At 39.1% G+C, this 24,830-nt stretch overlaps 1 protein-coding gene across 2 annotated transcripts in view; it reads left to right on the top strand.

Annotated features, from left to right (window-relative positions):
- The window catches only part of RASAL2 (RAS protein activator like 2), a 291,558-nt gene that overhangs the window by 246,338 nt on the left and 20,390 nt on the right, over positions 1-24,830 (top strand). The window contains exons 6-14 of one of the 2 annotated variants that reach the window (XM_019646444.1): positions 4,457-4,610; positions 6,074-6,172; positions 6,734-7,288; positions 9,619-9,763; positions 13,433-13,577; positions 14,262-14,498; positions 16,230-16,431; positions 18,498-18,676; positions 19,243-20,104. In XM_019646444.1, the coding sequence (XP_019501989.1) occupies positions 4,457-4,610; positions 6,074-6,172; positions 6,734-7,288; positions 9,619-9,763; positions 13,433-13,577; positions 14,262-14,498; positions 16,230-16,431; positions 18,498-18,676; positions 19,243-20,104 (2,578 nt within the window). Of the gene's footprint in view, positions 1-4,456; positions 4,611-6,073; positions 6,173-6,733; positions 7,289-9,618; positions 9,764-13,432; positions 13,578-14,261; positions 14,499-16,229; positions 16,432-18,476; positions 18,677-19,242; positions 20,111-24,830 lie in introns of both variants that reach the window. The other variant, XM_019646436.1, reaches the window with a different exon arrangement.

The following is a 24,830-nucleotide window of genomic DNA, read 5'->3' on the forward strand; positions in this document are numbered from 1 at the left end:
TCTCTCTCCCACTCCCTCTGTCTGTCTCTCTCCCTCTCCCTCTCCCTCTTTCCCTCTTCCTCTCCCTCTCTCCTCCCTTCCTCCCTCCCTTCCTTTTTTAATTCAGGGAGGGAAACCTTTAAAATGATAGTACCAAAAAGGATCTGTTCTTTCAAACAAAAAATATCAGTTGGATACCAGCTTGAAGGACAATTGAAATCAAGGAGCAACTAGCACTACGTTTTTCCCAAAGTGAGATCTCAGATGCAGTTTTTAACAAACTGATTAGACCCTAAGTAAACTTGCCTGTAGAGATTAGAATACAAATTTTGTTAATTACTACCTGGGAAGTTTTCAGATGCGCGGCGCAGTGCCCTGGGAACACACAGTGGTGAACACAAGCATATACTTATAGCTGCGCCCAGCGGATGGCTGAGCCGTCCCTTCCACAGTTCAGTGCAGCCGGCTGGATCAGAACGCTGAGCCACGCAGCAATTCACCAGCACTGGAGGACAGGATTTTGTGGGGCAATAAGCATTTTTAATTAAAAGTTTCCCAAGTTTGGAACTGAATCTGTCAACGTGTGGCAGATATCTGAGCACCACTGATGCTTTGGGGGTAATATGGCTTTTTAAAAAACTGGATTGTGAAGCTGAGTAAAATCCAGTTTGTTTGTTTTTTTAATCCAGTTTGACTTAACACTGTGGGTCCAGTCAGTGGTGTGTGTGTTGGCGCCCCATCCCCCCACCCTTCACTTTTGTCTTTTAAGATTCATTTCAGATAAGGATGTGGGTTAAAGCAACCTAATACTCATTCACAGTAGTAAGTAATAGAAAGCCTCTCCTGCCTTGTAGTTAGTTTATCTCTTAAATAGGTCAGAAGCCACAGGTCATCTTCATCAGCAAAGCAGTTAGATTTTTAACCCTTAGGTGTCACATTGCTAGAGAGCTTGGAATTTACACAGAAATCAAGGTTGGCTGCTGACCTTAAAAATGTCAAGAATATAGTGCTCCTTATCTAGAAGTAAAATTGCTTCTGGGAAGCAGTTTCCCAGTTAAATCAAGGAATAGTCACATTGGAGCCCTGAATTACCCTTACGTGGTGTTTGGGATTGCGGGGTGGGAGTGCCGGGTCAGGAAGAGAACCCTGGCTGGTCGTTAAGGGATTCACAAGGTCCGCTTTTCAGGCTAAACTGTTCCCTATTGAAGGCTGTTGTCGAACTGGGCTGGGAAAAGCTGTTTTAAGCTTATATTATTATTTTCTCAATAAATCCACATTCTACTTTCCATTAGAGAAGTAAACTGCCAACCAGAGCTGCTAAAACTCTCTAGTTAGCAGATCTAAGAAAATCAATTCCTACGAAGGTACAGGAGGTGGCAAACAAGATTTGCAGGGCACTTGAGGTTACTAATGCTATTGTATAGAAACATCGGCACTGATGTGCCCCCCCCTCCAGGCATTCCCAGGCCACTTGATCTTTCTGTTTACTGTAACCCTGCTTCTCTGGGAATTACTTCCGGCTTCTTAGAGACACTTTCTTCCTAGTACAAGAAGGGCTTGCTTATTTATGCAGCAGTAATGGTGAACGTACAGTGACTTCATGGGTTTAGGTGTGTATATACAGATACATACATACATACATACATACATACATACGTGCTGAACAGTGGGAGATTCTGAACTGTGTATTAATAATTGCAGTTTCAGTAACTAGGAGTATTGAATTCTAATTACAGATGGCTTGGTTGTAACATCAGTTTATGGCAGCATTTAGAAGTTAGACCTGAGTCTCGAAATGAAATTTGTTCAGCAAATTTCAGTGAATAAAAAATTGTATCCAACTTTCTCTAAAAGAAAAAAAGAATGTGTAACCCAGATAAGATCATGTAAAATCTTACCTGGAAACATGAAACTAGGGTAAGCACTGCACAGGAAATAGAACACTTGTGAGAGAAAGACTGTACTTGCAAGGTGGGATGTAGCAAACACCTTCTAGCAGGGGCTCCATACGGGGATCACATATGAAGCAGGAGAAAGCTGCTCAGCTTTGTTCCCTAGCCGAGGTGACAGATTCCCCTCCACACCCAGGTTGCCTCAGTTTTTTTCTACAGCCTTTAACTCAGAGAAATTGCTAGTGGAAGTGGGTAGGAGCCTTGCTGTTCCTTTCTGTCTTAAAATGGCCAAGCTTGCAGCGCGAGCTCCTGGAGTCCAAGCTACAGCTGCTTCCACTCTCATCTCCTTATAGGTGTAGCACCATGGCAACAGGCCCAGCCTAGAGCCCAGGAACCTTGTTTGTGTTACTTACCTAAGGGGCTGGGTGCAGCCTGAGGAAGAGGAGGAGGGATAGCACCCAGCCTGCAGTCCATTTGGACGAGGACTTCATGGTCTGGTGTTTGACTTCCTGTTCTGCTTTTCCTGAGACTTGACAATGACGCCTGGACAACATTTATCCAAAGATGTTATCAGTAACTGAAGGCAGCAGGGGAACCATCCTCTGTGGGTTCTTGTCTTCTAAACAGGGAGTTGTTTTCTGAGATGTAATCCCAAAAGTGACTTGCTACACCGTGACATGTGGCACCGCCATGCTTTGGGGCTGCACTGCCAGGTGGCTGTACCATTGCTTCATGTAGGTAGACATTGATTGTGCTTGAAATAAAATTAATTGATGTTTTAGAACATTTTCCTAGAAAACTTTCAAAATAAAACTAAGCCTTTTGACATGCCTCCTATTTTAAATATGCCGTTTTCTTTCCTGCCAGGAGGCTCGCTGTCAGAGCCTGGGAGGCGTTTGCCCTCCTAACAACTCCTCTTGAGAAAAATGGACTGGGATTGTTGTTTTCTGTGTTTAAGAAAGATTACAGTATCCTGTTGCCTCCTCCAGGCTTCCTATGAAGCATTTGGGGAAAGGTTGTATGGTAATTACATTAACGTAAAATGGTTTTAGTTATTTATAATAGTTGTGCTATGTTTGCAGTATATAACATGTCATTGTCTTCTCCAGTAGAGAAAAAGGAATAAATGTGGAGCTGTTGCATTGTTATATTTTTATGTACAAAACATTAAGTGGTTTTGTGTGCACTTTGTATTATCAATGATAAATATAATTATTGACTTTTTGACCTGAAAAAGGCTGCTGAATATGAGCACATATTTTTTATTCTAAATATGAACTGGTGGTTGGGTTTTTGTGTGTGGAAAGAGTGGACTAAAATTTTATTGCTTAAGATGTTCCTTGCTGTGTGTTTGATTAAATGATGTTAAAATGGAAACAAGGAAAGAGCAGCCTCTAATGCTACTTTCCTAAATCTCATTACTTGATAATTTAACTGAAAGTTACTCTGACATCAAGTATTTCAGCTCCTTTTAATGTTAATGGGGTTGTTTCAAGGAAATGAATGAAGCTGCTAATTTAATGTTTTACAAAAAATAAATGTCTTTCCACAAGGCATTTCTTTGTATCCCTATTACTAGGTGCTTCTGCTGAAATATATGTCTTTAACTCTGGGTGTTTCAGTCAATAAATAGTATAATTATGGAGTAAAACTGCCCGGCCATTCACTTCTGGATTCAAGAATATTGTGCTATTGTTTGACTTCGTTAGTTCCTCCAAGGGGAAGGCAGGAAGTCCTAGCTCCTGTCGTGACAAGAGCCATGATTCCCAGCATTCCTTTTTAAACAGCTAGGAAACAGAATCAGTCAGGCTGCCTGAACGGTGCTGACAAAGATCTGTTCTTCTACATGAGAGTTGGAACATTTCTTTGGCGGGTGGGAGGTTTCTTCAAGGCATTTTATTCTTTATTCATATTTATATAGTAAACCATGGATAGAACCAAAAGCTTGCCAGAAAAGAATGTCATATTGAGATGGAAATCAGACCTTTTGAAAGGCAGGGCCTTGTGCTGAAAAGCTTGGCTTTGATTGCGTGTGTGTGTGTGTGTGTGTGTGTGTGTGTGTGTGTGTGCTGCCAAAGCAGAAAGAAACAGAATGAGGATTTACCCACTACTATTTTATCACTGATAGAAAAAGGATAAAGCTATAGCATGAAAAAAAAACAGAAGAAATAATGTGTCTTTTGATAATACCTCTGCATAAATAAGAACATATAAGATAACCTTGAATAGTATATATTTCTCCATCTCCAAAACAGGAGTGAGGATAAAAACAATGTCTGTAGTGGAGCTTTGAGCTCCCTTGAGACTAGTAAAATTATAGTACATTTTTGTCCTTTATTGAAGAAAAAAGGATGTGTGCACGCGCGCGCGCGCGCACACACACACACACACACACACACACACACGGTTTGTATGTGCCGCATGAATATGGCTACCATTATGGTCATCACAGACTATTAGTTTGCTCCTCACTGATTTTTTCCTTAGGCATTTATACATTTGTTGTTAGCCTCCATTGCACTAGACCTTCATTTTCTCGTTGACCAGATAGTTACCTTGTCTTAAACACTTGTCTCTACTTTCAGGTCTCGCGGACTGCCTAAACTGAAGGAGTCCCGCTCCCACGAATCCTTGCTGAGCCCATGCAGTGCAGTGGAATGTTTGGACCTTGGAAGAGGGGAGCCCGTATCAGTGAAACCGCTGCATAGTAGCATCCTTGGCCAGGACTTCTGCTTCGAGGTAAAAAAAGTGAAAGAAGGAAGAGCAGTTAAGCAACAAGCAGATCTTCTATCCTGTAATTCATTATATGTTGTATATAATGAATTGTATTCAAATTCTGTGATTTCATTACCATGGTATTGATGATTCGATCATCTTAACTGGTTTTCAGGTATTGAAAATTACAGGGAGAAGGTTTGGAAATCTATTAATCTAATTATACTGGTGATTAACGTTATGTGATGGCTTCTCCTTCCTTTTGGCTTAATCTCCTTTCAGTATAAATGGGTTCTTAGTACATCCTCAACAGAGGCCACACGACTAACAATAGCATTAAATCTATATTTCAGTTTTTTAGTATTGATAAAGATATCACTCACTATGTTATTTTTCTCCTGAAAGTCTAAGCCCCAATTTTAATGATTTTTTGAGGATATTGATCAAAACGTAATTTTTCTAACTACAACGTGGGCAGTTCAAAATCAGAGACCATGTCTTCCTTATTTTTATAATCCCCTGCACTTCAGGCAGTCCCTGCCACATTGCAGGTGGCTAATATCTGGAATGAACAAACTTCCCTTTACCATTTCAACATGTAACTAATATAAAATTTTTCCAAGAGATTTTTTTACATTCTTTTTGGGGGGAGTACTAAGTCTTCAAAATCTTGTGTGTATTTTACATTTATAGCACATCTTAGTTTGGACTAGCTATATTCATTTCAGGTGCTCCCTAGCCATATTCGATCAGAACATATAATTTGATTTGAGATTATAATCTGAGATTGAGTTAATATGTCAGCACACTTAGCAATCAGGGCAGTTCATTTGTTAGTGTTCTTTTTATAAGTCACTTGAACTTTTCCGTATTTCTGGAACTCAGTTCAACAGGTTATATACCAAGCCCAGTGTTAGGTGCTAGGCATATATATAACATGTTTTATTTTTAAAGGGCAGCAATAATAGTGGTCACTTAACCTAATAAGGCCTAGAAATCAACAGATAGGTTGCTAGTGGAGGAGAAATGGGTTCCAAAGACAGTAACCCAATACTGGTAGCTCTTTGAAATTCCATTTAGTACCTTACATAATATTACAGTGAAGGCGGTCCCAAGAAATTGGATAAGCTGTTTTAGAGATGCTCTTCCCTTTTTAGTAATTTTTTATTAGCATATTCATTTGCAGGTAATTTAAGATGTGGCCTGAAAGGTTTTTAATTTCAATCTTTTTGAACAGTTTTAGGTTCCTGAGCTGAATTGTCAGTGGCCTTTGTTCTCAGACCTGGAGATGAGTGAGGATGCAAAGTCAAAAATGGATGTAGACGTAGATACAGAAATCACAGAGCTGGCAAATGTCATTTTTTTTGGTTTCCTATAGTGTGAACTGGGCTTTCGCTTACCCCTGACTCTTTAATGGTACAACTAGGAAACTAGAATTCCCTGAGCCCTGTGTTTCCTGTTCCTTATCTCTAATCTTTATGTTGAAGGTTACCTATTTAAGTGGAAGTAAATGCTTCAGCTGTAACTCTGCTTCAGAGAGAGATAAGTGGATGGAAAACCTTCGCAGGACAGTTCAACCAAATAAGGTAATAGTGGCTTTGAGTGTCTAAAAATATATAACTCTATAAGCAGTAAATTGATAAAATAAGCAATGATACCTTAATTTTTATAGAGCCTTTAAAACATATTTGCATATTATGCCATTTTATGCTCAAAATAATCTTATTGAAGATAGTATCATGATTTTACCAATGTGGATAAGACTCAGAGAAGTTAAGTGACTTGCCCTAGTCAGAAGCTAGTACGTGATAGAAATGGAACTAGAACACAAGTTTCTTAACTACTTATCTCTTTTTTATTTGCAGACATTAGTCCAGTTGTAAGTAGGCTGGCTACATGAGAACTTATATTACAGAATGATATTTTTTTTAATCCACGTAAAATAGATTGTATGCATGTGGCTCTCTAAGATTTCAATACATTCTTGTTTAGAGCTTGCTATTATCCTGAACAAGGAGATAGCAATGCCTTTCATTATTTATCGATTACCCGTAATAAATTATATAGTCAACATCACCTATTTTAAAAGGAAATTTTGTCCTTCTAGGATTTCAGCTCTCAAACTCAGCTTTGTTACCTCTTTATAGGACAATTGCCGACGAGCTGAAAATGTTCTCCGTTTATGGATCATTGAAGCCAAGGACCTCGCCCCTAAAAAGAAATATTTCTGTGAACTGTGCCTTGACGATACCCTCTTTGCTCGTACAACCAGCAAGACCAAAGCAGATAATATTTTCTGGGGTGAACATTTTGAATTCTACAGCCTTCCTCCTCTTCATAGCATCACAGTTCACATTTATAAAGATGTGGAAAAAAAGAAAAAAAAAGACAAGAATAATTACGTAGGGCTAGTCAACATCCCCACTGCTAGTGTGACTGGTCGCCAATTTGTAGAAAAGTGGTATCCAGTGAGTACCCCTACCCCCAACAAAGGAAAGACAGGAGGACCGTCTATTCGCATTAAATCACGTTTCCAAACTATCACCATTCTGCCTATGGAGCAATACAAAGAATTTGCAGAATTTGTCACCAGCAACTACACCATGCTGTGTTCTGTCCTTGAGCCAGTGATTAGTGTGAGAAATAAAGAGGAGTTGGCTTGTGCCTTAGTGCACATTCTTCAAAGTACCGGCAGAGCCAAGGTAAGTGGAAAAGGAGGATTGCCTTACCCAGAATCTCTTCCCTACCTTTTATGAAGAAACAAATATACGATACTGTGGAGATCCAAATTAGAGAAATACACTTTGCTAATGGTCAAAAAAGAAAAAAAGAATACAGAAGGAAACCTATTAGCAGTTCCTAGATCCAGAAAAGATGGGGATTATAAAACTAAAGAAGTACAATGGAGAGACCACAAATATTTATTTAGAGTCTATTTGCATGAAGGAGATACCACAGCTACCTCTTTGTTGTCTGACAAAATCAATGGTAGTGTTAGCGTGATAGTACCACAGTGTGTTAAAGATTATTTATCCTTAACTCTAGAGTGTGTTACAAGGTGGCTTTCCTCCTCGCCATCTCTTGTTTAAGATTAACCGATGACGTATCCCCTGGTCCCGGAAGGAGGTATTCCAGAAGCATGCTGGGTATTATTAGCAAGAGTCTTCATGGGATTAAAAATCTATATTTGGAGTAAAAATACCAAGGGATGTTATATAATTGGTAGTTATTTCATGATAGCCATATCTCATTTCATCCTGGATAGAAGTAAAAATGTAGGAAGATGGAAAAAGAGATATATGCTAATTGTGTGAAGAACAATAACCAAATGATAGTATTTGATCAGCCTGAACTAGAATAATTATCACCTCTATGAGGCATATTCACTTAACTAGGCTGAGTCACTGTTATATGCCAGTTGGTCATGGTAAACTTGTGTTTTTAGACACAGAGGAGTTCAAAGTTAGAGTAATTTATTTAGAAACAAACAATAAAGTGCTATTAAGATTTATTGATACAAATCAGAATATGTTGATATATTCAATATTTAGTCCCTTATCTAACTGCCTTTCTACTGATTATAATTTTTGTGGTTGGATTTACTGATAATAATCTTGAGCTTTCTGGAATTAAAGAGGCTTGAGAACTTGGGGTGAGGTGTCACTGAAATTTTGAGTGTCCTCTTTGAAATTGTATAGATATGTTCTTTCTGCTCTTCAGTTTTAAACAACTTTATTGAAGTACAATTTACATATAATAAACTATACCCATTTAAAGTGAAAAACAATGATTTTGACAGATAATGCTCCTACTGAAACCACCACCACCAGTCAAGATACGGGATGCTACCATCATCCCCAAAAACTTCTTCCTGCCCCTTAGCCTAAGAGTTTTAATAGTGATTCCTAAATCTGTAATTCTTTTACACTGTTAAACTGCCCCAGAGTAAGCCCCATTAATGTTAAAATGCTTAATTTTAAAGTAAGTCAGCATAGTCCCTCTATTTTGGGTTTTTAGAGACTTGGATATATCCAATAAATATATAACATTCAATACATGTTACCACATTTTAAACTGAACAACAATAAACTCTGACTTTTACATCAAGTTCTTTAAGACCGTTGAGAAATGAAGGAGCTATTTCTTAAGGACTGTGTTTCTCCTTATGCCTTCCTGCTACTTGGCTGCATTGGCCGGGGTGGGGGGCAGACAGATTGCTAGAAAGTAAGTTCAGGTATTGAGTTCAAGAAATTCCATGTTAATACTGTGGACCAACTTGTAACTGTTACATATTAAATACCTCCTATGTGCAGAAACTGTTAAGCGCTGGAAATATAGAGGTAAATTAAAATAGTCACTGTCTTTGGCTGCATGGGGATTATAGTCTCCTAAGGAAAATAGGTATTAATCAAGTAATTACAGAAATAAATGTGTGATTACAGTGCGAAGTGCAGAGAAAAAAGATATATGGTGCTATAAGAGTGTGGACTAAGGGGGTTCAGTGCAGTGTTGGTCAGAGAAAGCTTAACTGGGGAAATGATGTGCAAACTACGATCCAAAGGATCTGAGGAATTAACTCTGTGGCAGGGGGGCAGGGGTGATGGTGGGAGGGAAGCAGAACTGAGGACAGCATTTGCACAAAGTTTTGTGGTGAATAGACAACATCGTGTATCAGAAAAGGCTTGGGGTATTCAAGGACCTAAAAGAAGACCCTTGAGGCTGGTTCAGAATACAGAGAGAATGGTACAAGATGAGGCTGGGCAGGGAGGCAGAAGCCAGAAAATATAGAAACTTGTAGGCTGCACAGAGAATTACGGCCTTTTTCAAAAGTACAATGGAAAACCTTTGAAGGAGTTTTAAACTTAGGCATAGTGACCCCTAAGATTCAATCCTGACTGTTTTTTCTTTCAAATGAATCTGGTAGCTTTAGTTTTAAAGCAGGATTTCCAAGATGTCTGATAGCTCATCAGTCTCTTCTGATGTATATTATTTATTCAGTTGCTTTCTGCCTGATTGAACATTATTCTACCAGGATTTTCTGACCGATTTGGTGATGTCTGAGGTGGATCGTTGTGGAGAGCATGATGTCTTGATCTTCAGAGAGAACACCATTGCCACCAAGTCCATTGAGGAATACCTCAAGTTGGTGGGACAGCAGTATCTTCATGATGCCTTGGGTATGGAGAAGAAAAACATGTTCTCTTTTCACCCCCTTTTGACTTTGTGATTTCATCCTCATGAGACAAACCGGCTGAGCTCCAGTTCTGCTTGTCGTTTAGTTCTAGCCAACTAGAGTGTTCAAGTTTGAGTTTCAGCTTTACAGAGCCTCTGCAGTCCTCACCGTGCAGCAACAGCAGATGGGTTTATTACGAATCATGCAGGAAAAGAAAGCCCATCAGCACATGCAGCTGCCCCCAGACCCCCGAGTTCCTGACTCTGAGATATACGCGATATTAGTGGGTGTCATACTGAGGGTGGCCTGTTTCCCCCAGTGCTAGGTATTTATATCATGATATAAACACATCACTTAAGTCTTGAAAGTGTTAACATTTGTTACCATGCATCAAACACTAAGAAACACTTGCCAGTTCCCACAACTCTCAATTTCTGTCTTCAAGGCCTCCAGAATTTTCAGCAATAACTAACTTTTGTTCCCTTGGTAGTTCTGCTGGCTAGGCCACTCACTTGCAGTTCCAAAAGTGGTTGTGAAATTCAGCCTCCAGAGTAAAGGGCTGTGCTGGGCACTTCGATGCGTGTCATGATAAAGCAGACGTGAGTTCCCTGACGATCAGGCCTTTCTTTTAGCTCCATATCCCAGCACTTCACACAGAATGTAGACCTGCACTGTCCTATAGAAACATAATAGTCACATGTAATTTAAATTTCCTAGCAGTCACAGTATCAAAAGTGTAATGAGAAACAGATGGAATTCATTTTAATAGCATTTTATTTAGCCCATCATATCCAAATATTGACAGGTAACCAGTATACTAAGTATTAATAAGGTTTTCTACTTTTTTCATACTAACGCTTTGGAATTCAGAGTGTATTTTACATTTATTGCATGTTTCAGTTTGCACCAGCTGCATTTCATGTGCTCATTTGTCACATGTGACTATCACGAATAGACAGTCGCGTATGTTGAATGAGTAGATAGATTTTTGCCCTCAAGGAGCTTACAATATAGGGAGATAAGAAAGATAAGGATGTTCCAATAACCAAAAAAAGAGAGTGAGATCCTGTACTTTTTCAAAGAATTAGAGAAATTGGTTCTAGTTGATACTTTACTTGCTATGGCAGGAACCTCTAATACTATAACTGAGGAAGATTTCATAATAAGCATTAAATAAAAAGGCTTCACAGTGGTAGAGTCTCGGTAAACAAAAAAATAAATTAGTAAGTACAGCTGGGTACTCTGAATAAGTTTTGCTGTATTTCATATACTTTGGGCAAAAAAAAAAAATAGATGCTATTTCCAGACTGCTTGAAGAACTCTCTAAGAAAATTGAGTGAAAAGTTGCTGGTCATATTGTACAATCTTCATTTATCTTGATTAAAGCATTACTCTTTACCGCACAGGCTCTGCCTCAGACCTAAATCTTCCATGTGCTAGCCCCCTCTACCTTCCTGATTGAAATCAGGCTGCACAATGATGTCCTGTAACACACAGGAAATGCCACTATGAGATAAAGACAAGAAGTCCCTAACAGGCCTGGTTTCCTTCCTTGGTGACAGAGGCAAATTCTTTCTTAGCAGTAATATGTCCTTACCTGTTGACTTATTTTTACACATGAAATTTGGATGCTATTGTAGATACTAATGAGTTAATGGTTTACCTAGAAAACACATATAACATTCTGGGCACAAACTTCCATTTAAACGATATAGTGAGCACCCACCCCCTTTGGCTCTGATTTTTTTCAAAGGAAGAGAGCAAATGTAAATGGATTGTTCAATCTGTCTCAGTCATTTTTGATCAGGGAAGCAGCTTCTAGGTACAAACGTATAAAAGGTTCACCTTTCAATGTGGTATTTTCCACATTATCAGACATAGGTTATAGTTTCAAAAGTAAAAATAATAATTTGGTCTATTTTGGAGGATTGTAAATATATCATAATCAAGAAAAAACTTTTTAGGCTTCCACTATAGACAATTAATTTACTTCTGGACCCTTGAGTTATTTATTTGGCTCTTTTCTTGAAGAATATTCTTATAATTCACAAGTTATCAGTTAGTATTTGTATTATTTCCCCGGAATTAGTATAACCTTAAGGAACTCACTAAACAGAATATTGATGGTATAAATTTAGAGGTGGGCCAGTTTTTACGTGGGGCATTTGACACTGATGACTTTGTTTTAAATTTAGGTCCTCCTTAAATGGGGTCAAGTGTGTGGCAGCACATAGCATAGGAGATACTGAAAGCATGTTGAATACAAATCTTGTGAGCATCAGTAATCATTTTTAAAAGCCTTTTACTACAATAGTTTTAGTCATTTCATTTTATAAAAATTATATAATAGTTACCTAGGTTGTACCTAACTAGTTTGTACATAATAATACTTTCTGTGTTGAGCCCCTACAAACTCCAGGTACCACCATATCAGACACTTTCTTTTTGAGGCTCCACGGTCAGTTAAGTGATGAGTCCAGGATTTGATCCTTGACCTGTCTGACGCTAAAGCCTTTATTTTTTCTGTATACTACTTTCTTTTCTGTTCTCAAAGCATTTTTCTTCCAAATAATTACTTCTTATCCTGTATCATAGCTAATTTTAAAAGCGCTCCTTTACTTCATTCCTAACCATTTTGCTACTTCATATTGCTGATGCTACTTAATTTTACAGAAATTATTGTTCACTTTCATGAAGTCTATTATTACTAGCCTGAGCCTCAACTAATAGAAACAGATTTGAAAGGATCTTTGAATGATCTACTCCTCCTTCATAAAGGCCTATAAAAACCTAAGAATACATACTTCCAGCTCTCATAAATATTTATTGAGCACCTGCAATGCTTTGGGCGCTATTTGATAGGCTAGGGATTTGAACATGAATAGAACCTGGTCCCTGACCTCCAAAGGTATTCATCCTAGAGAAGAGACAGACACGTGAACAAATAAGCACAAAACAGTGTGAAACATGGAGCAGCATAATATACACAAGGTATCGTGGAGGATAAACGGTTTTTTCTTGCAGAGGATGTTGGGCATATCCCTATAGAGGACGGCATGTAAGAACAGGGCTTCTAAGCTAAATTTATTTGGGAAAACATGTGTAGATTATATAAAGAGATGTTCTGCTACAATTTTGTGCCGTGTTGAACGACTGTCCCCATTACAGGAGGTAAGCCTAGACATTCTTACTTGAGTCTGTGTTTAGCAGCAGCATGAGCACTTAAAACCTTACGTGGGCTGTATTCAGCCAAGCTTGAGTTGCTTTTTCTTCTCAACTAATAACAATATTATTCACCCTGGTAGAGGGCCCTTATAACACATAATGAGTTCCTGCTAACTAAATGTATTTGTGGTTTCAGATAAAAGATTTAAAGTTGTATCATTGTTTCAAGTAGTATCATTGTTATTTTATAAATACCATGATGATGATGTTAGCGATTGCTGTTTCCTGACTTCCAGGATAAGGAAGATAAACACGATAAGCGGGAGGTGGTAACTCCTGGGTTCCAAAGCAATAACCATTTGTGAACAATCTTTTGTACCCTCCATGTGAGGTCTCAGAAAGAATTCCCAGTTATACATTTTAGGACAGAGATTCTAAGTCCTTTTAGTCTATTCAGAAAGACACTATTTATAGTTAACACTGTCTGCCGTCTTCTCTCTCCAAATAGGGGAGTTCATCAAAGCTTTGTATGAGTCAGATGAGAACTGTGAAGTGGATCCCAGCAAATGCTCATCTAGTGAGCTGACAGACCACCAGAGCAACCTGAAAATGTGCTGTGAGCTGGCTTTCTGCAAGATCATCAACTCCTACTGGTGAGCTGGTGTCAGTGCTTCATCCCTGCTTATGGAACTTACCATTTTCCCTATAAAACTCATCACAGTGTTAAGTTAATTCCCAACCAAAGGAAGGGCTTAGGGGGAAAACCGAGTTTCCCTAATATAGTCTTACCTAAAATCTAAATCTCCATTGTAAGCAGAAGAACCTCTGAACTGTCCACATAAATATAATGTGCATATAGAATATTAGCACCACATTCTCCTAGTACTAAAAGTATTTTAATGGCTTTCTAAAATGTTTACTAGTGCTAAACAGATGTTTACTAGTGCCAAATGATGCTTTTTGATCATTGCCCCAACCCCAGCAATGGTGAGATTTTGGAAGGTTTTTGACAAACAGTCTTGAGAGAGATTACGGTGAGCTGTGTTAAACCAGATGGTTCAGTCAGGAGCCGCATGCCATTTGCCCACTTTTCAAGACTAAATTTACACTAATTCCTGAGTTTTACTTATGGCTTTGGCTCTCCAGCCTCCATCTGGGCTTCTGGGAACGTTCTACCACCTCCCAGCCACGCATCAGGCAGCTCGCTCCACTACGCCCTCCTCACCGCCTGGCTCCAGCGCGGAGGCGGGTGTGCTGGGCCAGGGCGCGATTGCTTGTGCTTTCTTGGGTTGTGGTTCTTTTATATTTAGGGGTTTTGCTCTTCTTTCCTTCCCCAGCGTTTTCCCTCGTGAGTTGAAAGAAGTGTTTGCATCATGGAAGCATCAGTGCCTGAACCGCGGCAAGCAAGACATCAGCGAGCGGCTCATCAGCGCCTCATTGTTTCTCCGGTTCCTGTGCCCAGCCATTATGTCGCCCAGTCTTTTCAACCTTATGCAGGAGTATCCGGATGACCGCACTTCTCGGACCCTGACCCTCATTGCCAAGGTCATTCAGAACCTGGCGAACTTTGCCAAGTACGTGTCACCACCACAACGCCTTTTCAAAAACATTGTTAAAAATACACACGATCTAAAATTTGGATGGAGGTGGGGTTACAAGATTTCATTGTGGGGTTATTATAAATAGCAAAAAAAATGAAAACAACTTAAATATTCACTTTCTAGAGGAATGGCTAAGTAACCTATGGTACATGCATTCAATAGAATATTTGTAGCCACTATAAACAGTGTTTACCCAATAACAAAGAATACCCAATAATGTGGAAAATGAAGATATAATTCTATTAAATGGAAAAAGCTATTAAAAACCTTAGCAAAAAACACGACAGGACATCAAATGGTGCATATGCTATTGTCCTACTAATGTAAAAACACAAAAACGCCCATATAGAAATGTTGGGAAGAATAGTCACCTAAATCCCATGGTTACATTGTCTAAGACAACTGGCTGGGCCCCTTCAAACAAGTCAATGTCATGAAAAATGGAAAAGACAGAGGGGGGCCGTTTTAGACTAAAAGAGACTCGGAATTCTTGAATCTTAATTGGATCTCAGTTGGAGAAAACAATGAAACTCCATTTGGGGATAATTGGTGAAATTTAGTTTAAAAAGTTTTAGTGCAATAATGGCTTTGGCTCATGTAAGAGATTTTCTTTATTCTGCAGGAATGGGTTCTAATATATCTAGAGGTTTGTTTGCAACTTAGTTTAAAATGATACAGAAAAAAAATTATACATATATATATATATAGAGAGAGAGAGAGAGAGAGAGAGAGTGAAAACAAACTTGGCAAAATGTTGACAGTTGGCTAATAAAGAGGAACAGCCTATGGGTGTTTGTTGTATATTCTTTCAACTTTTCTGTAGATTCTCAACATTTTTTTAAAGGAAGTTAGAAAGCAGTCAGGGAGGAAATACATCCAAGTGTCAACAGCAGATATATTTTGGTGATACAGTGGGTATACCCACACTTTTTCCACTTTTCATTGTTTTCAAATTTTTCTTAAGTTTGTATAATTTTTATAATTTACGGAAAATAATTTTAAGACCACTGAGAAGGAATTCACACTGGCAAAATTGATCATAGCAGACTTACTCAATATTAAAGTTTAAAGACAAGACTCTATTAGAAACATACTGAAGGAAAAAATTAGAACTTCAGTGAGACAGATTGTTTTCTAGTTTAAATAGTGGCTTTTTAGAAGTGCACTGCTTGAATTTTGTGTACCCTATATAGAAGCCAATGCAGAAATATACATATTTACTCATATTTGAGCTAGTTCTGGTAAAAAAATATATATATTTCTAGTTTATTTCGGAGCAAGATTTATGGACTTAAGCTGGCCCTGAAGATAGCTAGAATCTAGATGGACAAAGAGGAGAGGAAGTTCTTCTCTAGTAGAGAGAAGCAGCAGGAACAAAGGCTTGGAGAAGAGAAAGTATATCTGGGAAACTTTGAAGAAGTGAGTGATAGTGAAGGTTCATACTGGTGAACATTTGGTAGGTCAATGAAGGTTACAGACAGCTTTAAATACCAGAAAAACAGGCTTATTACTTTACCTGACAGAAAATAGAAAGCTATTCAAAGTTTTTGAGTATTAATATGGTTAGCATTTATCACTTGCAAACTAGTCACTTACCTTCCCAAAAGAAAAAAAAACATGTATAGCTCTGTGAAAGTCAACTCCAGATGACTACCTCTCTTTTCCTGAATATGTTCTTTCTCATTTTCTCACCCTCTACTTTAGATTTGGTAACAAAGAAGAATACATGGCATTCATGAATGACTTTTTAGAACATGAATGGGGTGGAATGAAGCGCTTTCTTTTGGAGATCTCGAATCCCGACACCATCTCCAACACGCCAGGCTTTGATGGTTACATTGACCTGGGCCGCGAGCTTTCAGTTTTGCATTCCTTACTGTGGGAAGTAGTTTCCCAACTTGATAAGGTAAAGTAGGCTGGAATAGTCATGGGAGGTGGGAGGCAGAGAACCTTGATGTACCTGAATTCCAGAGAGCATCTACAGAACGATAGCACTCACACGTTCTCTTAGTTGAAAGCAACCTTTTATCTTAGAAATCTGGGAGTAAATGGTTATCATTTCTGAGTAAAATCTGTACTCTACAAACCAGGAAATTCTAGAAAGCTGTGAAATTATTTACATATATTTTTAAGTAATTATCTGTATTAATGGAGTATTTATTTCTATCAATAAAGTAAGTAAGTATATATAACATCTAAAAACTTGCCTAGGAACATCAAATATTGGTGTTGCCACCTTATTCATGATGAGATGAAGCCTCATGTAGTATTTTCTAACAGAACTGCAGACTTTGAAACATACCAAGATGTTATGTTTATCCACCTTTAGCCATGAGATTTTTCTTTTTATTATACAACTCAAAGGGTTTAATATAACTATTAGTGCTACAGAGTTCCACGGGATCTGAAAATCCTGATGGTTCCTTTCTCTACAGATATGAATTAAGAATACAGAAAACAATAATCATTTTTTATCATTTATTTCGATTATAAGCTAAGAAATTTCTTGTATACCGTTCTTCTGGAATTTTATAGAGAGGAATAGATTTTACAATGGAAAATAGTCTTAGCAGACTTTGGCTAGGTTTATCACAATAATTATTTTTTGATGTTTTTGTTTTGCTACAGGTATTTATAAATATGTGTGGTGGTATGTTAGAATAACTTGAAAAGACAAAGTTATTTTTCTGTGATAAGAATTTGTTTGTTTTCCTTCAGTTTCCTATTATCCTTAAAAATGTTGCACCATAAAATTGGAGGGAGTAAAACCTATTAATAAAGACCACTTTGCTGAGGAAATGTAAATGGTAGGGTGTCCACTAGTGCTTAAAACACTTGTAAAATAATAAGCTGTTTTTTATATTGAGGACCCCTGCTTCACTTTAGAAATGCCAGCTAGAGTTTAAGTTGCAGCTATGCTGAGGGTAAATTCCTTGAATGTGGATGAATCACGGCTCAAGAAGGTTGAGCACGGAAAGGCCTTCTTCCAGTGGCATCTGAGCATGCGTTTTACCCATTGAAGAATCTCTTGGTTGTTGAGCAAACAAAGAAGACCGAGAGACAGTCATGTAAAACTGCCTAACAGTTGAGGGTCCCATAAGACCCCATAAGAATAAGAATTCCCCGAAGAAAAAACTGAGATGGATAAAGCAAGCACTAACAAGTTATTCTTTGTTGAATAACTGCGTCAGTGAGATGCAGATAACAGTTATCAGCCTGGTTTATTCAGGGTCAAGGTCTTTTTAACAGGCTTTGCTGTGTAAACACACTTTTCCCTTTTTAATCTCTGTTTGGTCCCGGGAACCAGGACTATGTCCAGACATATTTCATAGAGACAGTTTATTTTGCTGATTAAAAAAAAATTGTCATGCTGATGCAAGCCCAGTTGGCAATAAGTCAGGGTTCCCAAGATTAAATGCAATAGTGGATGGCAATGTCGACTGTGTGCCTTGGAGTGGAGTGCTTGGACCCCTGCATGCAACACCTTCTTGTATGTTGGCATGCATTCTACCCTCACGTGATCCTTTTTCTTTGGCAGTTTCATCAAACTAGCCTTCTGGTCTTGAAGTCCCTTTTGGTTAGAAGGTGTTTGGTTCTTCCCCTTCCCTCCCCCACCTCGACCTACTAGCCTTCCACCGATTCCGTTTGCTTTGCATGCCGATTTTAGTTGGAATGGCAATGTTTTGGTTGTTTTGAGCATGTCTTTTAATTTTTATTTGCATAATCCTAATTCCTATTTCCTTTCTTTCCTCAATGTCTGCTGCACCTTGTTTTGCCTCCTCCATTCATCTCGACGCCATGGTTCCGCTGCTCCGTAACAATGCATTACGAACCTGCCACTTCCCACATGCAAACACCTCCCTCCCCTCCAACCTACACCCCTTCATCACTGGGCATCGTTGTCCCCAAAACAACCTGTGCTGGATGTCGCAATGCTTATTATCCAATTAGGGTGAAAATTCCTTCCTACAGGCGACCGTGGCAAAACTGGGACCTCTCCCACGTGTTCTCGCTGATATTACCAAGTCTCTGACTAACCCTACGCCAATACAGCAGCAACTGAGACGCTTCACTGAGCATAACTCCAGCCCCAATGTCAGTGGAAGCCTCTCCTCCGGGCTGCAGAAAATATTTGAAGATCCCACTGACAGGTATGGAAGAGAGAATGTGAAGTACTACCTCAGAGGGATAATGTTTAGAGATCTGGCAGAAATCCCTTTAACTTATTTGTTGAATTTACAAACTTTAACGTCATGAGCAATTGGAAAGAAGCATCTGACCTGAGATAAATCCCAATTATTTGTCATAATAATACATTAGATCTAGGATACTTATTTTCTAGACTGATGTTGTAGAATGATATGTCCTGCTTAATGGAAGGCCAGGGGCTCTATGAAATTGATATTGTCATATTGTGGCACTTAAAAAAATCTAGAGAACCTCGGTTAAAACCATTGTGTATCCATCTGGCTGTGTCAGATGGGCTGTAGACGCAGTGTTGATGCTTAGACTTGGCTTCTGTATTGGAAGATCTGTGCCCTTGGCAGGGACCCTTCGGTTGTGCCCCCAGAGCTTCTCACCTGGAAGGTTTAGAAGGAACCAATTGAGTATGAACTGGAATTCCTGGGAGGGTTTCAAGCCTAACTAGGAAGTGAGAGGGTCTTAACTCGGGTGCACTGGCCTCAAGAGTAATCACGAGCCCCTTCCTTTCCCACAGTGATTTGCACAAGCTCAAGTCTCCAAGCCAGGACAACACAGATGGCTATTTCAGAGGGAAGACGTTACTGCTGGTTCAGCAAACCTCCTCCCAGAGCATGACCTATTCTGAGAAGGATGACAAGGAAGGCAGCCTTCCCAATGGTCGCAGCGTCTCCCTCATGGACCTCCAGGACACTCATGCTGCCCAGGTGGAACCTGCCTCCGTCATGCTCGATGTGCCTCTGCGCTTGACCGGGAGCCAGCTTTCCATAACCCAGGTGGCCAGCATCAAACAGCTGCGGGAAGCCCAGAGCACCCCGCAGAGCGCTCCCCAAGTGAGAAGGCCCCTGCACCCAGCCTTGAACCAGCCGGGCGGCCTGCAGCCCCTGTCCTTCCAGAACCCCGTCTATCACCTCAGTAACCCAATCCCTGTAATGCCAAAGGCCTCTGTGGATTCCAGCTTGGAGAACCTAAGCACTGCCAGTTCCAGGAGCCAAAGTAACAGTGAAGACTTCAAGCTCAGTGGACCCAGCAATAGCAGCATGGAAGACTTCACCAGACGTAGCACTCAGAGTGAGGACTTCTCCAGGCGGCACACTGTGCCCGACAGACACATACCTCTTGCTCTGCCACGGCAAAATAGCACTGGGCAGGCCCAGATCCGAAAGATGGACCAGGCCGGGCTGGGTGCCCGCGCCAAAGCCGCGCCGTCCCTGCCGCACAGCTCCTCCCTGCGGAGCACAGGGAGCATGTCGGTGACATCTGCAGCCCTGGTGGCCGAGCCTGTGCAGAACGGGAGCCGGTCCCGCCAGCAGTCCTCTTCCTCCAGGGAGAGTCCTGTCCCCAAAGTGAGAGCCATCCAGAGACAGCAGACGCAGCAGGTAGGGGTGAGTGCTGGCAGGCCTGGCTTCTACTTTCTGGGTCTTTGTGCAGAAATCACTGGGAAACCCAATCGCTAACAAGGTTTCCACTTAAAAATATATCTGCCACCTTGAGATGGAAAGAAGAAATGAAAGGCGTGGGAGGCACCTGGCTAGGTGAGGCAGCGGTCAGGAGACCAACAACCACCCAGGGATCTTTCCTTCTCTTCCCACAAAGCTGCTGCCTCAGTTTGCACTGAGAACAGAAGCAGCGTGTTGAGTGAATAAATAGATACTTAAACTACAAAACCTATATCCCAAAGCAACCAGAAATTTTGGGGGGAATCGGGACATTAATCCTCCTTAATTTTTTTTCTTAAGCTTCCAGAACAAAGCTTTGCATTCTGAGCCAAGAGTTTCATGTAACTGCTCTCTGCTCCATCCCCCACTCCCTCTGGAAATATCAATCCATGTGCCTTTTCCTGGAAATGGCCACAAAAATCAACAACTGAACACCTATAGAGGCAAGGTAAAGGAGAGAGTTTAAAAACAGAAACACGGTAGTGGACAAGTATTCTAAACATTTACAGATCCCTTGTATTTCTCTTTCCATGGGTAAGACCAGCTAATATCCCACCCAATCTTAATATTTCCAAACCTTTTCTCTTGACAAAAAGGTTTCCCAAGAATCTAATCATTTCTTCCTTACATATTACATTTTGAAGCACCAATACATATTTTGTTCTTTGAAACTAATAACCTTAGGAATTTGCATGTGTGTGTGTGTGTGTGTGTGTGTGTGTGTGTGTGTGTGTGTGTATCTTGTATCTTACATTCATCTGAAAATTTTTTTTTCTCCTAAGAAGCTCTGTATTTATTGAATTTCTTTGAAACCTAATCATAAGTATTAGGGAACTTTGTGATTTAAAAAATTTCTATGACATATCCTTTTGTGAGCAAAATAACTTGCCTGAGGAGACTGCAGTAAAACCCCAACGTGTCTCTTTAATATATTTGCATTTTTATAGATAGGCATTTACTGATTTGGGTGCTTCTGCCTCCACTCAGCTGTGATGAGAGCCCTTCCCCCACTTTGATAGTCATTGTTTAGAAAAAAATAGAACATTTACAGAATCCTTGGATACAGAAGAAGAAGGGATGAAAAGCATGACCAACTTAAGCTGATTTTGGTGGGTGACTTCCTGGGCAAAACCTTGTCGTTGGTCCTTCTTTCCTGAGAAATAAACTTTTTCTTTAGTCTTAAATTTTTCATTTTTATTTTGTTGTATTTCCCCAAATTTCACCAATTCTTTTGACTCAATATGAATTTTCATTTCAAGAAAAGGAAAAAAATTAGTGCTTACATATCTATATCAATATCGATATCAATGTAGATATATATAATATTTAATCTGTGTGTTAGGCAGCTACCAGTCATTCACACCTTATCGTGAATTAGTTTCCACACATTGCTTTTATGCTAGCTTCTAGCAACTCCTTTCAGAGAATTAAAGTGTGTATTAAGAGGGGAAAAGAAAGATACGTACTTTTAGAGATAGAATGCTCTATGGAGACAAACATCTGATTGGGGGCTTAGGGCAGCATGAGGGCCTGAGGATGAGGTGAGGAGAGGAAATACCAGATCAGCAGAGAGGGACAGGACAGGGGAAAGGGCCCTCCCCCCACTTCTCAAAACTGCTGTAGGCCCAGCCCTGGACAGAAGCGAGCAATGCCTCCCCATCCCTCCTGTGTCCTGCAGTCCTCAATTCCCAGGGCCCCTGACACAGACTCATTGTATGTGTATATAGATAGATAGATATTTATTTATTTATTTATTTATTTATTTATTTATTTATTTATTTATTTTTAGCTGAGCCATCCTGCCACCTGTTGGCAGCTCAGCTCGGGCAGGGACTCAAACCGCTGTTGCTCAGAGCTCCCACTCTTGAGTAAGCTCTTAACCAACTGAGCCACTCGGCTGGCCCCTCAGACTCATTGTTTATAAATACTGTAAATTAAATAGCCTTTTGTGTGATCATCTGGAACCAGTTGTCATTTATAATATTAGTGCTATAGGAAACGATGACAGCTATGTCACGTAAGCACCCAGCACATGTTTCTATGGCTGAATAGAAGACTGGTTAGTTGAAAGGTAGGAAATGCATATGGTCTCCAAACAAACGATTTAAAATTTTTTTATGCCACAGCTATTAATGAGTTGGGGAATGTCTATATTCTATTGACATGAAGTCACAGCCAGTGAGACCCCTTCGCATAGCTTTAAATATCCATTTTTGTGCCACCATCATATCAGTCAACCCATAAATCACTATAATTTGTTCAAGTTCCCTGTTTTTCTAAATTGGCTTTTTCTACATAGATGTTTGTTCTTTCAAACTTATGTAGTTGTTGTTTTTATTTTTATTCCTTATCTTTCTGTTTCTTGCTTGCTTTTCTGAGCTCATTCCCATGATCTGCTATATAATCAGCAGATTTTTTTAGGCAAACTCCTTTACATATTTCAATGGTAAATTGTGTTGGGGAATTCTCTCTCAAAAACTAGATTTCTTTGTGGGGATTGTTCGTAGGCGTCTGTAATTATTAGTGGCTTTGTCCCATGCAAATTCCATTTGTATCTTAGCACAGAGGCGTGGCCATTGTTGGCAGTGTAACTAGTTTCAGTCTTCATCTACTGAGTAGGAAGGAAACAAAATCCTAGCGAAGCAATCCACAAAGAAGGAATTTTTTTAAGGAAGCTTAATGTTTGCCCCTTTTCAGCCTCTATTTGGATTTGTTTTTTTCTCATTTTCCTCCTCATTTAGTTTTTTGTGTATTTTGTACTCTGTATGTATAATAGACTTTATCTACAATAAATGAGTTCTTCAGATATAACGTATTACCTAACTGTAGAAATTCAAATTTGAAGGAAATTTTAAAATTGGTATTCGATCAGCCTATCAGAATGATGCTGTAGTTTTCACATTCGGGTTTGTTGAGCCCTCTCCTAACCAACCTCTTCAAGGACTTTCAGAATTTCCTTGTTAATTTCGTCAGCCCTTTCTTTGGTGTTGATAGAAGTGTTATTCATTGATGGGAACCTGACTGTTTCAGACTGTGAAGAAGCTGAAACCAACAAGTCTTGTTTATATCTAGTAAATATTAGCACGGAACAGGGAGCTGGCCTGTTCTCAACTCTCGTGAGCATGGCCAGGCTGTGACTAATTGGAGGGTCAGTGGGACGGCTGTCTCAGGCCCCCTTGCCCTAAAGCGTTAGGATGTTTTCCCAGAAAAACCTTATGCGGCTTTTCCTCAAAAGGGACATATTCCTAATTGGAATTTCTACTCGTTTTCTTTTTTATCCTTCATTTTCTTTAGTGACCCGCTGTTGAAAGTCAGTGGATATAAATGCTCTTCCTAAGGCTATAGCTAAGGAACATGGGATCTGAACCACTTATCAACCTCTTTTCTCAATTTCTTTGACTATAAACTAGAGGTAGTAAATTCTGCTATCTATCCAGCTTATGAAGGAGATGGAAAATTTTGAGGAAAAGGCCTTTGATGCACTTTATTATAGTAGAGAAAGATTAGAGGAATTCCTCTTAATAATAAATTATATGTTAGTAATGAATTCCAAAGAGAATCTAGAGTATTAATAAATGAATATTTTATTGAGCATCTATTGTACAATTACATAGTCACTACCATTCCAAAGAAAACCACAACTGTGTGATATGGTGCCATGCTTCAAGGATTGACAGCCTAATTGGGAAATAAGTCCAGCACACATAAGACCAATAGAAAAAAGGTAAAAGAAAATAAAAATTAAAATAAAAAAACAGTATATAGTTTTTTCAGATGAAGAAAATATTACAACAAAAATTAATTTAGAAACAAAAGTCACCTTTATTTTCTTCCAGTCTAGCACAATAACTGATTTTTATTTGTTCAACGTGACTTTTCCATCTCTTTATAATTATATAAAAGTTTTATTATGAACACAAGGAATCACTAATATGGATCTGATTTACTTTTTCAGCAGTTATTGATCACCTACCGTATGCCATGCAAAATGCTAAGGTATTTTAGGAAGTGGTTGAAAATCAGATTCACCCAATAAAATAAAAAGAGACTCGAATGCCCAGTGCCCATTGAACAATCTCTCATCATTCACTGGGCAGTGTTAGTCCTTTGGAAGATATAGTAGCTACCACTGTCACCAGCTTTGTTTTTATTGCTTCTCACTTAACAGATACCCAAGATTACCCTAAGGAGTTGTTGTTTTTAATGTTTTTAGGGGCTAAGATCTCCTTAGTGTGTTCTTAGGAGTATTGTTAGTTTGTGTTGCATTTAGAGACACTCGATAAATAGTCACCATAACAAATCCCAGGAAAGAAAGTTCATTCAGCAACATCTTATAAAGCAGAAAGCTATTGATTAGCTGCCTTGAAGTAATAAATTCCAAACAGTAAAGTTGTTGTTAGTTTTAATAGCTACTTTATCTCAAAGTGCTATTGAATAGAAAATCCTGGTTTTACAGAAAAGTGGATTTTCTGTGCCCTGTGTGCTAAAGTGATAAGATTATAAAATTAAAAAGACATTTGCCTCCTTTAACTATTGACTTTCTATTAATTTTTTAAGATTCAGAACCACATTCTTTTGCCTTTCAGGTCTACATATATCAAATAAAAACCTGAATCCCTTGTTGAACTATTTTTCTCTACCAATACTAAAGCAATTTATTGTGTTC

Source organism: Hipposideros armiger, unplaced genomic scaffold (genome assembly GCF_001890085.2).
Source record: "Hipposideros armiger isolate ML-2016 unplaced genomic scaffold, ASM189008v1 scaffold_6, whole genome shotgun sequence".
NCBI classification, from domain to species: Eukaryota; Metazoa; Chordata; class Mammalia; order Chiroptera; family Hipposideridae; genus Hipposideros; species Hipposideros armiger.